Genomic DNA, 17,985 nt, shown 5'->3' on the forward strand with positions numbered 1-17,985 from the left:
GCTTAAGAGACCTAAACCTCTTAATCTCTTTACTTATTGAATAATGTGTAAAAATCTGGAGTGCCGAACTGATAGTCCATTGGGTTATGGAGATCTTTATTTATTTCCCCAGCACCTAACACGGTGCCTTGGATTAAAAGTGTCCATATATAAGTGATCAAATAAGCAGATTCGAGTCTCACTCCAAAAAGCTTGGTGTTTCCACTAAAACTTTGAAACTCGTCAATTTTCTTGGTACAAAATAAGGTTTTGTGGGACTTCCCTCATGGTCCATTGGTTAAGACTCCACACGCCCAATGCAGGGGGCCCGGGTTCGATCCCTGGTCAGGGAACTAGAGCCTGCATGCTGCAACGACGATCCTGCATGCCTCAAATAAGACCCGGCACAGCCAAATAAATAAATATTCAAAATAAGGTTTTGTTTGTAATTTGTTAAGATTCATAAAGGTAGTGCCTTACCTAATCTCTCAAGTTATATTTTATATTTACAATTATTATATACAGTTTGTAAAGTTGAATACTTTCATAATCTAGTTTTGCTGTTAGTCTATTTTGAAACTAATTTGAGGGGTTTTAAGAATTGGAGATTCACTATGTAACTATTATGGGTTTTTTTCACAGTAAAAATGAAATATGCAGAAAATGTTCCCCACAACATGACAGAAAAGGAGTTCTGGACACGTTTCTTTCAGTCCCATTATTTTCACAGGGACCGGCTGAATACTGGGTCAAAGGACCTCTTTGCAGAATGTGCCAAAATAGATGAAAAAGGTAACTGTTTATCCTTGACACACATTTATTTATTTATTTTAAAAAGACATTTATTTATTCAGCGTCATGATCAGACTTACATTTAGCAATCAACAGCATGGGTGCAAAAAAAAGAATCTACATTAAAACCCTTTGTTGGAATGCTTTACACTTTACACAGAACAGAAACTAAAATAACCTGTTATACAATTAGTCACAAATACAGTCCTCGAGTTTTTTTGCGCATACACGAGTATTGTCTAAAACACGTCTTCTTTATACCAGCTAGGCCCTGCCACCACTGTGCTTGGCGGAGTTCACAAATCTGTTGTAACCTGTAGCTTCCCTGTCACTTCTCTGGCTCTCCTCTCCTGCTAAGCTTTGTTTCCTGGCAGTAATCAAAACCTTCTGCCACTGCCGTAGCTACTGCTGCTGCTGGAACCACCTTGGTTTCGGGGTTTGGCAAAGTATTGGCCTCCACCACCGTAGGGACCAGAACTACTGCCCCCAAAGTTTCCTCCTTTCATGGGTCCAAAATTTGAAGATTGATTGCTGCAACTGCCAAAATCATTGTAGCTTCCACCGCCTCCAAAACTGCTTGCATCATTACCAAATCCATTATAGCCATCCCCACTGCCACCATATCCCCCACCACCGCGGCTGCCACCAAAGCCACCTCGACCACTGAAGTTTCCTCCACGACCAAAGTTGCCATTCCCACCAAAACCCCCTCCACGACCACCACCAAAATTTCCAGAACCACTTCGACCTCTTTGGCTGGATAAAGCACCAGCCATCTCTTGCTTAGATAGGGCTTTCCTTACTTCACAGTTGTGGCCGTTCACTGTGTGATATTTCTGAATGACAGTCTTGTCTACAGAGTCATGGTCATCAAAGGTTACAAAAGCAAAGCCTCTATTTTTGCCACTGCCTCGGTCAGTCATGATTTCAGTCACTTCAATTTTCCCATACTGTTCAAAATAATCTCTTAGGTGATGTTCTTCAGTGTCTTCTTTAATGCCACCAACAAAAATGTTTTTCACAGTTAAGTGGGTACCAGGTCTTTGAGAATCTTCTCTTGAGATGGCCCTCTTTGGTTCCACCACTCTTCCATCCACCTTGTGTGGCCTTGCCTTCATGGCCGCATCCACCTCCTCCACAGTGGCATATGTGACAAACGCGAAGCCTCTGGAGCGCCTGGTGTTTGGATCCCTCGTTACCACACAGTCTGTGAGCGCTCCCCGCTGCTCACAATGGCTCCTCAGACTCGCATTGGTTGTTTCAAAGCTCAAACCTCCGATGAAGAGCTTCCGCAGCTGTTCGGGCTCTTTGGGTGACTCTGACTTAGACATGACGGCAGTGGAGGGGGCGGGGAGACGTCAACGATGCTTACTCGGCGGCATCCATGGGCAGAAACACACTCTAGCATTTAATTTGCTGCTCTCGTCATTACTGCTGTTAGTGAATTTTTTTATTTCTGAGAAAGGAAAACTTAATCACTTTTTGTTTCATTGATTTTCTAGGGTTAAAAACAATGGTTTCATTGGGAGTGAAAAACCCACTACTTGATTTGACAGCTTTGGAAGATAAACCATTAGATGAGGTAAGTAGTAGTAAAAGGATTTACGAGAGAAAACAGTCTTTTCCTAGTCTTCAACATTTGTATAATTTTAAAATTGCCTTGAGTATAGATATTCTAACTTGTTAGAAGGTAAAACAAACAAAATACTGTTATTTGGAATGGTTTATCAAAAGTGCTTTTCAAGAGCACTGTTTATTATTAAGATTGCCTTGGAGAACTGAAATTTCCATATGAATTGGTAAAACATTTTTTAAAAGAATTTTCTAGCTCCCCCATCAACAGTTGCCTAGGTATTAATGAAGGTTTAACACGATGTTTTTTATGCTGTATCTAACATTAATCTAAATAAATGTGCCTAAATACTAGTATACAGGGAAAAGTTAACATTGTTGGTTGCCCACTATTTGCCAGATCTTGAGCACAGTCATGACCCTTACCCTATATTAGCCCCAGTATGTTTCAACAGCTAGACCATCAGGTATGAGCACCTACCTCAGCACCTACCTCTGACTCCAGACTGAGAAGTTTATCCAATCACGGAGAAATAGGTGATCCCTTCTGATCAAGGCTAATTCTATCCCTGCCTCTATCTTCTAGGCTAGGAAGGAACCTGCTTTCCTCAGGTATTCTCTTGACACTTGCCCTTCCTTTGGCTACTATTCTGTTAGTCATATAAACATGCTCATTCCTTCCTCCCCCCCCCCTTTTTCCTCTTGGTATATGCATGCACCTGGTGAGAAAACCAATGTTAAAATTGTGTCCTATAGTCTAAATTATTAAATTAACAGAAAGTAATCCTTGATGTCCCAGTGAGTCATTTCCCTAATGAAATTCAGTTGTTTTCTTGAAAATTCTCAGCATTCAGTCACTTCCTTGGTGAATCTCAACACGTTACAAACGTGGCCCTCTTTAATCACCTGGAGAAAACGAAGCTTAAGATACAGCTTAAGGGACTTCCCTGGCGGTCCAGTGGTTGAGACTCCGCGCTTCCAATGCAGGGGGCGTGGGTTCTATCCCTGGTCGGGGAACTAAGATTCCACATGTTGCGCAGCGTGGCCAAAAATAAAATAAAATTAAATTTAAATTTAAATATATTTTTAAAAAGATACAGCTTAATATGGAGGGGGAGTTTAAATTTTTTTTAATAAAAATGGTGGTATGTTGTGCATACCTTTCTTCACTTTTCCTGTTATCACTATCAATCTGAGCTAAATACACCACACGGTTGTTAAGTACATAGACTTACCTGGCTTAAACTGTAGTTTATAAACATTTTTCTAAGTTTTCTTGTAAAATGAGGTTAATAGTTCTGACCTTGGGAAGGGGTAGCAAAATTGGAGAGATGTTGTTTAAGGGTACAGACTTGCAACTAGTGTTCCCTTGTAAGGATATATAAAAATTTATATATCCAATCCTTTTAATTGGTTGATTCAGTTGTTCCTTTAATGCCTCTTTTTCCCCTGTCATCCTCTAGTAGTTCTGTCCCAGGATACAGACTTGAGCCTCCTTGTAAATACATTCTTTCCATTCCATTGCTTCAAATTCTAATTATGTAATGATGACTCCCAGTTAGTCCTGGTCTGTCTTAACCCCAGAACTCCAAAATCATATATCCAACTCCCTACTTGATATCTTCACTTAGGTAGTTCACAGCACCCTTCAACATAACATATCCAAAATAGAACCTTTGATTCCCATTCTCAAAAACCTATTTCCTCCTGGGTCATCTGTATGTCAGTTTAAAAAAAACAAAACCATTACCATGGACTCAGTTACTCAAGCCAAAACCTAGGAGTCTCCTTGATTCCTCCCCTTTCTTCACCTCCAACATTCAATTGATCAACAAGTACTCAACAACACATCTCTGATCTGTCTACATCTCCTCTGTCTCTGTAGACACTTACACCCTCTTGCTTTTAGGGTACCGTTGCTTCATTGCTTGCATTAACCTCCTAATTGATCTTCTTATTTCAACGTTTATTCCCTATAGTTTATTCTTCCCTAGCAGTAAGAGTTACAAATCAGATCATAATGCCCCCCTTATGTAAAACTCTTCAGTGATTTCTCATTGAACTTAGAATAAAATCAAAACTCCTACCGTGCTCTTCTTGATTTGGCCTCTGCCTACTTCTCCCTCAGTTGGGGCTGTTTCCACTCGATTCGTGCTCCAAACATAATTGCCTTCTTTAAGGTCCGTATCAGGCTTTTTCTACCTCAGGGCCTTTGCACTTGCTGTTCCTTCTTCCTGCTCTTCTACCTAACTAGCTTCTACCCATCTTTTGGACATCTGTTCTAATGTTACTTCTTCAGTGAGACCTTCCCTAACCTCCCTATCTAAAGTATCTCCTCCCATTCCAGTCACTACACTGTGTCTTTATTTTCTCCATTTCTTTTCTTTATTTTCTTCATAGCGTCTGTCACTATCAAAAATGGTCTTATTTTTACCTTGTTTTACTTGTCAGTTGTCAGTCTTCTTTCAGTAGACTGTAAGTTCCATGAGGCTGACTGTTCCTATTACTGGCCTATCCCCATCACATAGGAGGTATTAGGCACTCAGTAATTATTTGATAAATGAATGAATGGCATATGAGTTTTTATGATCTTTCTCATACCTCTTTAACCTTATGTCCCACCAATCCCTGGCCCACCCTTCATTCCAGGAATACCGAACTACATACAAACCCATGGCACAATATGTATTACATTACTTCTATACCTTTGTTTAGTTTCCTCTTCCTGAAGTGTCTCCGTTTTTGCCTTGCAAGCACCTATTCATCTTATGGTGCTCCGTGAAGCTTTTTTGAACCTACCCTACCCTCCCTGTACCCCACTCCGGTGGGAGTGACGGCTTCTTCTTTCGTAGCCCCTATGAGTTTTAACTAAGTGTACTGACTTACAGCCCAACGTCCCACTAACTGGTATTTTAATCTAGATCCAAAATTGCTCTTTAGGAAAAAAATGCAGCACTTAACAGTTAAGGTATTTTTGCGATACTAAAAGCAGTTAGTAGTATTTGTTCATTTTTTGTGTGTATAATGTCACTTATTTTTAAATGTTTACCTGTAAGTATTTGATAATGCTCAGAATTAATAAAGTCCTGTCATCCAGAAAGTTTTTACGGCCCAACATGTCTCTCATAATAGGTAAGAAAACCAGAAGTTTATTTTAATTTTTAATCTACTAAATTGTTTCTCACAGGGCTATGGCATTTCCTCTGTGCCATCTACTTCTAATTCTAAGTCCATAAGAGAGAATAGTAATGCTGCCATCATCAAGAGATTTAACCATCACAGTGCCATGGTCCTGGCAGCAGGTCTCAGGAAACAGTTAAGTACACATGCTAAGATACAATAACTGGGTTTTCCATGATAGCCAGATGGAGTTTTGTTTTTGTTCTGCCTGTGGTTTTCAACATTAATTTTTTTTCCTTTGTTTTCAGAGAAGCACAAAATGAGCAAAATGGCGAGCCCAGCAGCATTGATGGAAATTCTGGAGATGCAGATTGCTTTCAGCCAGCAGTAAAAAGGGTATGGGTAAAAAGTCTGGGACATTTACGGCTCACATTTCTCCAGATACCTTATGTAACTGCGAGTACCTTATGTTGACCCTTGATCAGTTCAGATGACTCAGTTCCTTCTGGCCAAGATGTTAAGCATTTGGCTTAAATTGTAGAACATTTTAAAGAGTACTTCCTCAGTTTTGGCCTGCCAGCCTGCTTTCCATGGACTCAAGTCTGTTAACTGTTTTTATTGTTTTATTTTTTTATTTATTTTTATTTTTTTCCTTCACCTGTAGACACATACACATATTAACATACAGTTTTATTTTCTGGGAAAGAGTATCAACAAAGACAATATGACAGAAAGAAAAAACTAAAGGTTAGTGTATGTGATTTTAAAAGATAAGATTGGCCCTCATGTTAAACCTGGCATTTCAGAACTGGAAATGTCTTTCATTAAATACTGAAAAGAGGTTGTGGGGGAATATGAACAGTTACCTACTTGTATGTTTCTTCTCTCCCTGCAACTTTGCCAAGCTTCGCTATCCCTCAGTTTTTTTAAGTTCCTCCCTCCCTCGTTATAAAAATAAGTTATGATAAAGCTTCCTTAGAGGGCAGTCAGGCAATATGTATTAAATTTTTGAAGGTTTATACCCTTAATTCCACTTCTGGATAGTATTCCACTTTGGACATTTATTTTTTTAAAAAATAAAGTTGTGTGCAAAGATTCAGATACAGATACTCATGGCAGTATTATAATTGAGAAAATAGCAACCATCCTAATATCCCTGATACATCCATACAATGGAGATTGATGCATGCAGCAATTAATGGCTTTTTAAAAGGATTGTTGAATTAAAAAGAGTTCACATATACCATACGATAGTTCAGTTCATTAAAATTAAATTCAAGAAACCATTTTTGAGTTGCCTTACATGCCATATTAGGTGGTGGGAAACAAGAAAGAATAAGATTGGGTTCTTGTCCTCAAAGAACTTAGTGTCTACAGGTAAAACAAAATCAAAAGAATAATTATAAAACAATTTAAAGTATAGTAATTGTGTGATTTACAATAGGAGCCAAAGAGTGAGCAAGTAGATGAAGTTCACAGAACAGACTAATATGATATAATTAAGTTTATGATTTTTAAAGGGGGATTATAGGCGAGTCTTTTATATATTTCAGTTACTTAATATGTTTCTACAGGGATATACACCTTTAAAATTATCAAAGTCAGTAAGATATTTCTTTTCTGAACTAAGCAAAGTGAATCTAAAATGTAAGTTAGAGATGCTAAAGAAGAAATCTAGGAAGTGATGCTTTTCTTTGCAATATTGCACTAAGTACCTGTGATTCTTGGTAGTGAAAGAATTGTCAAAAATCATTGTGTGAATTTTCACAATATTCAGTGATAAACTGACTCTGTAGATATTTTTTCAAGTCAATAGTTGAATGCTGTGTGTTCTGCAAGGGATTTATAGAATGAGAGATCCAGAAGTATTATATTCATGGAGCTTTCAGTTAAGTATGAAAGTTAGGTGAATAACTAGGCCTTGGCAGAGGCTTAGGATTTGGATTTATATAAGAGGTTAGGTTGGGACATGACTTGGGTAAGGTAACAGCAGGGGTAGAAATGAGCTTGACATATGGGAAAGGTAATGAAGACATCAGTATGCTTTGAAGTTGGCTCAAGGGTGTAGAGCTGAGAAAGTAATAAAAGCTTAGGCTGAGTCTAGGTAAGGTGGGACTGATGGATGTGTTACTCTGAATAGCATGCTGAGGTCAGATTTGTTCCTATACTACAAGAGGACTATTTAGACTCTTAAAATAGGGGCAGTTTAAAATGCTGTTTTCAGATTGATCTTTTTTGAGGTATATTTAATATCTTAAACGTTTTGATCCTAGTCTGGGAAGCTACAGATGAGAGCTAACCAGATGAATTCCATAGCTCTGTAGGGATGAAATATTGTAAAATTGTTTTCCCAAGTGTTTACGTAGATTGTCACCACGTGTCTTATAATTAATGTGTTTTTATTATAAGGCTGTAGAAATATAGCATTTTGTTACTAGTCCAGGAGAAAACACAGTAGTAAAACCAAAATAAAGAATCCAGAAGTAAACCCAAATATTTATTACATGGAGGAATTAAATACATATATGATAAACATGACATTTCAGAATCAGTGGGGAAAGACATTATTCTACAAATGGTGTTAGGGGGACTGATTAATAATTTAATATTTTAAAAAACCCTCAGATTCCCTACCTTACTACTTACTTCAAAATAATTCTAAGTGGATCAAAGATTTAAGCAAAAAATTAACCCACAGAAAGAATAAGCATAAAGGGAATAATTAAAATTGAAAAACACCAAATTGGAAGAAAAGTATTTGCAACACGTAAAAAAATTATTTTTTAATATTTATTTGGGGAGAAAAATAGTAAAATACACATTTTCATCTACCAGATTTTCAAATATTAAAGGTTCAGTAATGCTTAGTTTGGTCAGAGTGTAGGAAAACAAGTACTCTGTAAGTGGATGGTGAAAAAAAATGGGTTCAGCCATTTGTAGAGCAGTCATGTCTAGGAAGTGAGATTCATTTTGGGAAGACTTCATATTTTATCCTTTGTACAGTTTTGCTTTTTCAGTCATGTTCATTACTTTTGTAAGAGAACTTTACAATAAAAAGTGTTGTGTTGATAATTATAGGCGAAGTTACAAGAGTCCATTGAATATGAAGACTTGGGAAAAAATAATTCCATAAAAACAATTGCACTAAACCTCAAGAAGTCAGACAGGTAAGTTTGGTGACTAATATTAAATTAACTTGAGACAGAATAGTTTTATATTACAAGTCATTGCAGAATATATTCTGCAAGTATAGAACTCAAGCTTTAATTAGTTTGTTACCATAAAATACAGTATCTTATTTCCTTAAAAATTTACTTTGTGCATCTCAGGAAAGGATCCTAAATGATGGAAGCCAAGAAAATAAATTTTGGCTATCTGTGCTGTTTTCTTCCTATTGCCCTTACAGGAATTAAATTATATTATTGAAATATCTTTAACTCTTTACTTTGGGGAGAATGTTGTCTTGAGACTGCTAAAATATTTGAAAGACAAATGTTGAGCACCTTTATTCTGTGTGATTAGTAATTTCTTCTTTGCTAATCTTCAGGTACTATCATGGTCCAACTCCAATCCAGTCGCTACAGTATGCAACAAGTCAGGACATTATTAATTCTTTTCAAAGTATTAGACAAGAAATGGAAGCTTATACACCCAAATTAACTCAGGTAGGTGACTTGTACTGTTTGAAAAACAGAATTCCCATTCTGTTTTCTCAGTTTATGAGCACATTCACATTGAACTGTAAAACTAATACTTTAATGGGGTTTAAAGACATATTTCTGCTTAATAAATTGAAAAAGAGGTAGAGAAAAGAGGTATTTGGCATACCTGAAGGTAAGATGATGATGAAAAGTAAGATAATGAGTTTTGTGCTTGCTGATTTTTTCTTCCATATACACAGTTTTATTGGAAAAATCCCAGATTTCCCCAAATTTCTGGACATCACTCTCTAGATACTATACTTGTGCAAGATCTGGCCCTTGGGCCAAAGTAGGTCCACCTAACTTTTTTAAGCTGTGGTCAGTCTTAAATATTTAGATTCTTCCGCACACCCCTAAAAAAGTGATTTCATTATCTGAGACACATGAAGAGGTCATCTGCCCTCGGATGTGTATACCTGAGTGTAGCCAGTGACTAGTCGGCAAGCTCAGCGGTCGCTGAAACTTCTGGTTACAATGCATTTCTAACAAAAGGAAATAGGAATAAAGTGAGCATTCATGTCCCCTTGACTCATAGTTGTCCTGTAATGTGCTCTTCACACCAAGTTAAATATTTTTTTCATCCAGCCCATACACACATAGGTTTCTACTTGTAAAAACTTCACTGAGACACACTAAACCTGCGCTTGAGCTATTCAGCAAATGATTTGTTCCTCTCCATGGCTAGCCCTTGGTACTTGTTAGGCACTCAATGAAGAGATAGATCGGTTATGTCCCTAAATGTTGATATGGATACAGTGGGGAATGTGGGGTTTTTTCCCCTTTTGGCTAGGTGTATTCACTTCTTGAAAAGTGACAAATGATACATTTCTGCTTTGCTGGATTTTCTTATGTCAGCTGCCAGTAAGGATTTAACATTTGTTTTATTGTCTTTTTTTTCTTTCCTTAAACTCAGTTTTACCTTAGCACTCTTACCTTCAGTGCTAAGAGTTCATAAGTTAAGTTGGTAGTTAAGTAAGGGCTTGGCTAAGACAGAGAAAGACATATATTACATGATATCACTTCTATATAGAATCTAAAAAATAGTACAGGGACTTCCCTGGTGGCACAGTGGTTAAGAATCCACCTGCCAATGCAGGGGACACGTGTTCGAGCCCTGGTCCAGGAAGATCCTACATGCCGTGGAGCAACTAAGCCCATGCGCCACAACTGATAAGCCTGTGTGCCACAACTACTGAAGCCCATGCACCTAGAGCCCATGCTCCACAACAAGAGAAACCACTGCAATGGGAAGCACATGCACAGCAATGAAGAGTAGCCCCCACTCACGGCAACTAGAGAAAGCCCACATGCAGCAACGAAGACCCAACACAGCCATAAATAAATAGATAGATAGATAGATAACTCACTCCCAATCTTTAAAAAAAAAGTACTAGTGAACTTATTTACAAAACAGAAACAGACATAGAAAACAAACTTATGGTTACCAAAGGAGAAGGAGGGGTGGTGGGCAGGGATAAATTGGGAGTATGGGATTAACAGATGCACACTACCATATAGAAAATAGATAAACAATAAGAATTTACTGCACAGGGAGCTATATTCAGTATCTTGTGATAAACTATAATGGAAAAGAATGAAAAAAATATATAGATACATACATATACATGTGTAACTGAATCACTTTGCTGTACACCTGAAACTAGCACAAAATTGTAAATCAACTATACATTAAAAAAGGCAGGGGGGCTTGACTAGACAAAAGCGTGTGTATTTTGAAGTACCTATGGACTTGCCTGGTATTCCTGGAAGATTGGTAGGTATTCTGTTTCTACACATATTGTGTTTCTAGCCTCATGGAAAGTGGTTCACTCTGGTTGCTATAACTTATGTATTTATACAGGAATGAAGACTTTTTGGACATTTTGCTGTAGAACTGAAATGTTAAGTAAAAAAGATGGCCAAAAAAGAGAGAAACCACTTTTTTGTCTTAATTTCTTTCAGGTTCTCTCAAGCAGTGCTGCCAGTAGTACCATCACAGCACTGTCACCTGGAGGAGCACTGATGCAGGGAGGGACACAGCAAGCCATAAACCGTATGTGCTGGACCTCATGTTGCTGTCCGTTTACCTAAACCTCAGAAGAGCAATTTGAGAAGAGTGCTAAGTTTTATTGGTTTCTCTTTGGGACATTTCTGGGATTTTTGTTTTGTTTTTATGCATCCAGATCCTAAAGCATATTTAGACAAGAGTTGATGTTTCAGTATTGTTTTAATATTACAAACAGTGGCACGTTGCTGTGTCACACTAGTAATGTGTGACATTGCTCGTCACACATTTTTTTTCCTCTCCTACCTCTTAAAGCAAAACCTGAAAATTCCTCCAAAACCCCAAGGAAATTTAAATTCTGTGGTCTGTCGGCCACAAAACCAGTAACTTGTCTCAGAATAGCACATCCTGGTATTGGCAGAGTGCACGTTTCAGATTTATTCTCTGAGTTGTCATTCTTTCAGAGACCACGCACAGGGGAAAATAGCTTTTATCCTATGGACCACTTTTTCTTTTGCAGAGATGGTGCCAAATGATATTCAGTCTGAATTGAAACACCTGTATGTGGCTGTTGGGGAACTTCTGCGGCACTTCTGGTCCTGCTTTCCCGTTAATACGCCATTCCTAGAAGAAAAGGTCAGAACCCATTCCAAACACAGCCAGCTGTTGTAGTAGTGTAACTTAGTGAAGTGTTATCTTGAAGTTGGAAAATTGTATTGAATGTTTACCATGTGCCAAACACTACTTTGCATATATTGTTTCATTTAAGCCTCACAGGCATCCTGATGGAGTAGGTATTGACACCCATTTTGTATACAAAGAAACTTGAGATCCAGACCAGTTCCATAACTTATAATCGTGCATCTTAAAAGTTAACTGAATCAGTTTGCTATGCACCAGAAGCTAACACAACATTGTAAACAACTATAATTCAATTTTTAAAAAACGTATTAATAGCTTTACTATATAGTCTGCTCTTATAAACAATCTTTAAGAGAAAGATAAATACCCCATTTAAAATAATAGGCAAAACATTTTTAACAGGCGATTCACTACAGAATGCAAGTGGCCCAATAAACCTAAGAGGAAATTTTCATACTCAGTATTCAAATAAATTATCTTTAAAGCTACATAAAAAGCGCATTTTTCATCTATAATTTGTGAAAGGATAAAAAACTTAGAATGATCAGTGATGGCCAAGTTGCTAAGAAGAGAGTCCTTTCCTCCACTACAGGTACTACCTTTTTAAAACACGCTTTGACCCAGAAGTTCAACATTTAGAAACTTAATCTAAGGAAATAATTAACAATGAATGTATGCAAAGATTGAGCCATAGAGATGTTTCTCTACCACTGTCTGTGTAGAAATGGTCTAAATATCTACCAGAAGGGGATTGGTTAAAGATACATCCATTTTAAATGACGACTTAGTATTTAATGACTTAAAGATGTTGCCGTTAAACCAAGTGGAATTTTAAAACAGTGTATACTGTATATTTTCTACATATGCATTTATACACATGCACAAAAAACATCAGGAAGGATATGAATTATAAACCAAAAGAATCTGAATATATTCGATATTGCTTCTCTGCCTGGTGGAGCCAGTTAATCTTCAAAAAAAGAAGAAGAAAGAAAAAGAAACCTTATGTGTGTTTTTCTCTTGATCCCTGTAGGTTCTTTGAGAGTCTGTAATTCGTTATTTCTCTCATCTTTTTTTAGGTAGTGAAAATGAAAAGTAATTTGGAACGATTCCAAGTTACAAAACTCTGCCCATTCCAAGAAAAAATTCGGAGACAGTATTTAAGCACAAATGTAAGGCAACAATTTAATTTTGGCCTAATATTTTTCTCTGTGTAGTAAAATGATGAAATTTACTTTGTTTTCCTGTAAATGAGTATATATGTTGTTTTTTTTCTGTTGCTGGGAATACTGGGGGGTTTTTTGGTTTTTTTAAGGCTGCTTTTTTTTTTTTTTTTTTTTAAGAGCATTTATTTATTTTATTTTTGGCAGCATCAGGTCTTAGTTGCAGCATGCGGGATCTTTTTTTTTTTTGGGGGGGGGTATGCGGGCCTCTCACTGTTGTGGCATCTCCCGTTGTGGAGCACAGGCTCCGGACGCGCAGGCTTAGCGGCCGTGGCTCACGGGCCCAGCCGCTTCGCGTTATGTGGGATCTTCCTGGACCAGGGCATGAATCCGTGTCCCCTACATCGGCAGGCGGACTCTCAATCACTGCGCCATCAGGGAAGCCCCATGCGGGATCTTTTGTTGTGGCGCCGCGGGCTCTTCCTTGCGGTGCACGGGATTCTCTCTAGTTGTGGTGCGTGGGCACACGGGCTTAGTTCCCCGGTGGCATGTGGGATCTTAGTTCCCTGACCATCGATCAAACCTGTGTCCCCTGCATTGTAAGGCGGACTCTTTACCACTGGACCACGAGGGAAGTCCCAGGAATAGTTTTTTAATTGTAAAATGTATCATACATTCAGAAGTGTATAAAATATATTTGCTCTTTTAAATAGTAAAACAAGTAAGTATTTGTGTACCCACCAATCATGGTAAAAATAGAACCAGTACCCTGAGTGTCCCTGTCCCACTCTCTCAAGGCCATGACTAACCAGGATTTGTAATAATCACCTACATGCTTTTCTTTATAGATTTACAACCTATATGTATGTTCCTAAAGGTATTTATTTTGAAAACCTGAGTAGCAAGTACAAATGTAGCAATGCAGAGGAAGGTAGAATTGCCATTCTATGAAAGTAAGCTGAACAGTTCCTGGATTATGATCTGCCTTCAGCTTCCGTGGTTGACAGCAGGGCATGGCAGTGGGTAAGGCAGTGAGAAGTGTCACCTTATGCCCAGGATTTTTAGCGTTGTTTTTAATGGAAGGCTAGAGCAACCACACAAGATTGTTTCTCTGTGTGTTAATGCAAGTCTTCTCAGAGGTGACAGGGAAAAAAGTAGTATGTACAAACTTAAGAGTTCAGTGTTTCAGTGAGTAGGATAATCAAAACAAGTTTTACAGTTGAAAGTTGAAAAATCTTCATCAGTAATATTTTTAGTAAGTTTTTATTCCCTAAACATTCTAAGTGGTTTTTCTTAAAATATAACAATGTTATTTATAATCAGAAAAGAAGCTTGAAGTGTCTTCCCACAGCAGAGCAAGGGTGACAAGTAGATTTCAGTTTATGTGCCTTCTCAATTGACTGTCACTGCCTGGAGCACTATAGTCAAAAGGATTCTGAGGCCATGTGCAGCCTTACAGGAGGCTGTGGCGTTCATCTCTTCCAACTGGTTCTGTGGAGCCACTGCAGCCTATGGAGCAGTGTAGTTCCCAGACAGAAGTAAGTAACATAACACTCCCCCTTGTGCACGTGCGTGCGCACACACACACACACACACACACACACATAGTGATAACAGGTGTGGTAAATAAGAGTTTATTTTGTTTTTAACTACCTCAGATTGAATCTAAGTTATTGGCATGCTACAAGGATTTAGGACTTCTGGTCTCTGTCCCCATACTGCCAAAATTGACCTGCAGACTTTTCATAAGACTTTTACTTCCAACCATGTCAATTACACTGTCCACTTCCGAGGAAACAGATAATCCAAAGACACTCTGCCTTAGGAGTCTTTATCAGCTTAGTTCAGTGTGGTCCTTGACTTCTAGTTATGTCTGTGACGAGGGTAAAATTTTTTTCTGCTCAAGATACGTAGTCCTGACCTAAGGCATGACATAATACTTGTGCGAAGCTTTGAGACCATTTAGATTTTTCTGTAATCTGCTGAGTTACATTGAAATCCTGAAGTGTTAGACCTGGAAAAGACTCTAGAGAACATAGAAAAGTGCTTCACAAGGTTGCCTGTGCAGCAGAATTAAGTGGAGGAGCTTTTGAAAATCAAAAGATTCCTGGGTCTCATCCCAGACCTGCTGCCTCAGAATCTTCAGGGGAGTGGGGCATTTTTCAAATTTTCTCTAAGTTAGTGTTGATGCTACCCTCTTGATCTTAGTCAAGAGGCTAATGTTTATATCTAGAAATCACCAGTTTAGTTCACCTTTCTCATTTGACAAAAGAAACTAAAGCCTAGAACCCAGGATTTCATGTTGTCCTATGGCTGGTTACTGACAGGGCAGACATACAGTGCAGGCAAAGCAGGTGAATTTCCAGCCTCTACTATACCCCACCATCCCTCTTACCTTTCTATACAAAATGTGTCTGATAACACTTTCACAGAGGGCTTGCATGTTACCTCATTGGAGAAACAAAAAAGAGCTTGGGAACAGCACTGAAGTATGTGCCAGATCTGGATCAGAAGCAGTAACTTCCCCAGCCTTTACCATTGTTGCGTAAGTGTCTTGCTATGTTTTTCAGTTGGTAAGTCACATAGAGGAGATGCTCCAGACAGCTTACAACAAGCTCCACACGTGGCAGTCACGGCGTCTGATGAAGAAAACGTGAAGTGTCCGTGGCTCTCACAGGTTCTGTGAGACTGAGAGAACTGTAACCTGCAGTGACTCTGGAAACCTGGCCTGTCAGACATGCAGGTGATCACACAGAAGTGACAAGAAACATCTGTACCATGCCGACTCGGAGCTGATGCTATTGTACTTGCACATTGAGAACTGAAAAGAAGGGAACTAGGATTAAACTAAAAGCTAGGGAGGTAAATTAAGGCAGAACCAAAATGAGCTAAGTTGCAAATATATATATATATATATATTTTAAAAAGACACTGTTTACAGCAGTTACTCAGGAACTGCTTTTGATTCACATTAAGCTGCTTTCAGGAATCTAAAAAAAAAAAAAACTTTTTAAAAGGGTGCATTGATAAAATCTGAGGATTTTTGGTTTTGTTTTGTTATTGTGTAAATTTTTTTCCTAAGTTTATGGCACAGGGTACACCTTAAGTATTTCTCCTCCATCTTCCACTTGGATCCTCAAGTTTTGCTGAATTCTAGTTGTACCTTACATCAGCAAGCTAAAGAGAGTACTTTAAAATAAAGCAGAGGGAGACTGTTGCTCAGCCATCCGGAAACAGTTGTAGTCAGAAGACATCATTGGTCCTGTGTTTCCTACGGAAATAAGAAACAATAAATATTGCACTGAATGTTTGTGGTTTGGAGTCCCTAAAAGATAAAGAGGGGACATATTTGCAGAAAGTTGTGTGGGGTTTTTATGCAGAATTTTGTCAGAGGACAATGCGCTGCATGTTTTTCTTTGAGTGCAAATGTACATTGCTAAGATTTTTTTTAAGATGGCATGTGCTTTGAAAAGAAATTGCATTTTTAAGAGTTTAAAAATCTTATGAGTGAGAGATATAAGAAATCTTACTTATTTTCACCTCTTTAGAAAAAATAAAAGATGTTTCTCATATCTCTTTTTCTCCAGTATCTGAGTGTTACGGTCCTTGGCGAATTGATAATCATTGCAAAGCCTAAATGCAAAAAAAAAAAAAAAGATTTGTTTTTGGAATCTGTGCCATATTTTGTTCCTGATAGTATCAACTCACCGTTTATCTAAGACTTTAGATGTCTTATATTAAAAATTACAGAAAAAAGTAAAACTTTTTATAGATACTCTTTTAACTGTAACACATCTTGTGGATTCTCCTTATGTGTGGTACTTACTTGGGTGGGCTGCTCGAGAGCTACTCATTTTTTTAAGCCATTATGCAAGCTGGTTATCTTTCATGAAATGGCTACAACAGGTTTTCAGCCTGTTCAGACTTTGAACCAGTAAAAGGAAAGTAGCAGCATCATTCTTCTGCTTCAGCCGCCCCACTTCTCCTTCAGATCGGTTCAGTAGGGGTGGGTTACACTTCACAGTGGTACAAAGTGCATTTCAAATGAGTATTTCCACAGCTACTCTATAAGCAGTAGCAATCGAGCAGATAGAAACATGTTTGAAACAGAAGAAAGAGCATGTCTGGGAAAGGCAGACGTAAAGAAATAAAATGCTCTGTTGAGTGCTCTGTTAAAGATTAAGTGATAAATACAATGGAACCTGAAGGAAGAAACCATTGGGGGAATTGGGTGGGCTTCACTAAAGAAGTAACATTTTACCTAAGCCTTGAAGGTTGAACATGGAAGTGCATGATGAAGATGTGAAGACTTTGAAAGACCCACACACACACACGTGTTGGGACAAGAGTGTTTGTTGGATTGGAGAGTTGGAAGTGAAGAGGCTGGGAAAATCAGTTTAATTCAGGTTTCAGATGGCTTTGTAAGGCCAAGATAAGAAATTCAGACCTTACCCATTAGGCATGGGGGACCTGGAGAAAATTTTAAGCACATGAGTTGTTTTTCTGAGGGTATTTTGCTTGTTCTGTTTGTTTTGTTGGATTAAGAGTCCAGCAGTTGGGGATGCCAAAACCTAGAAGGCTTTGGAACAATCCAGACTGGAAACTAGGTCCAAATTAAAGTGGAATTCTGGTAAATAGAAGAGGGAACTGAATAAAGACTTTCATTACGGTGTATGATTAAGTCTCATAAGGAATGAAGGACTTAAGGGGGATTTCACCAGAGGTAGCTCTCACTTTCAAGTCCAGCTTATATTTGAAATACTTGATCCTTGGAGTCCTTTCAAAATGAACTTTGGCAGCTGTTTAGACCTACTATGGCCCCACCTTCACATTGTGGAAAATGATAGCAGCCGCTGGTGATTGAGAGCTGCGATAAACCAGTACTGTTCCTAGCACCTTTAGAAATGGTTTTGATGTTAAGTAATTTACCCCAGTAAGTGTCAGAGCTTACTCTAAACTGCTAAGCTTCTGCAGTCACTGAGATGGGACTAGATGCTTGTGAAGTTGGAAG

General features: G+C 38.2%; 2 protein-coding genes across 2 annotated transcripts in view; one reads left to right on the top strand and one right to left on the bottom strand.

Moving 5' to 3' along the window:
- GTF2H1 (general transcription factor IIH subunit 1) overlaps window positions 1-16,544 on the top strand; it is a 31,490-nt gene extending 14,946 nt beyond the window's left edge. Inside the window, exons 6-15 of the mRNA XM_024764596.1 lie at window positions 622-771; window positions 2,274-2,353; window positions 5,531-5,658; window positions 5,772-5,859; window positions 8,542-8,630; window positions 9,011-9,128; window positions 11,127-11,217; window positions 11,690-11,805; window positions 12,891-12,983; window positions 15,545-16,544. Coding sequence (XP_024620364.1) covers window positions 622-771; window positions 2,274-2,353; window positions 5,531-5,658; window positions 5,772-5,859; window positions 8,542-8,630; window positions 9,011-9,128; window positions 11,127-11,217; window positions 11,690-11,805; window positions 12,891-12,983; window positions 15,545-15,631 — 1,040 coding nt within the window. The 3' untranslated portion in view covers window positions 15,632-16,544. The remainder of the gene's footprint in view (window positions 1-621; window positions 772-2,273; window positions 2,354-5,530; window positions 5,659-5,771; window positions 5,860-8,541; window positions 8,631-9,010; window positions 9,129-11,126; window positions 11,218-11,689; window positions 11,806-12,890; window positions 12,984-15,544) is intronic.
- On the bottom strand, window positions 1,076-2,123 carry LOC112412854 (heterogeneous nuclear ribonucleoprotein A1-like). Its single transcript, XM_024764597.1, has one exon. The coding sequence runs from the start codon at window positions 2,100-2,102 to the stop codon at window positions 1,149-1,151; it is 954 nt and encodes a 317-aa protein (XP_024620365.1). The 5' UTR covers window positions 2,103-2,123; the 3' UTR covers window positions 1,076-1,148.
- Window positions 16,545-17,985: the final 1,441 nt, after the last annotated feature.

The sequence above is a fragment of the Neophocaena asiaeorientalis genome, unplaced genomic scaffold (assembly GCF_003031525.2).
Source record: "Neophocaena asiaeorientalis asiaeorientalis breed wild unplaced genomic scaffold, Neophocaena_asiaeorientalis_V1.1 scaffold230, whole genome shotgun sequence".
Lineage (NCBI taxonomy): Eukaryota > Metazoa > Chordata > Mammalia > Artiodactyla > Phocoenidae > Neophocaena > Neophocaena asiaeorientalis.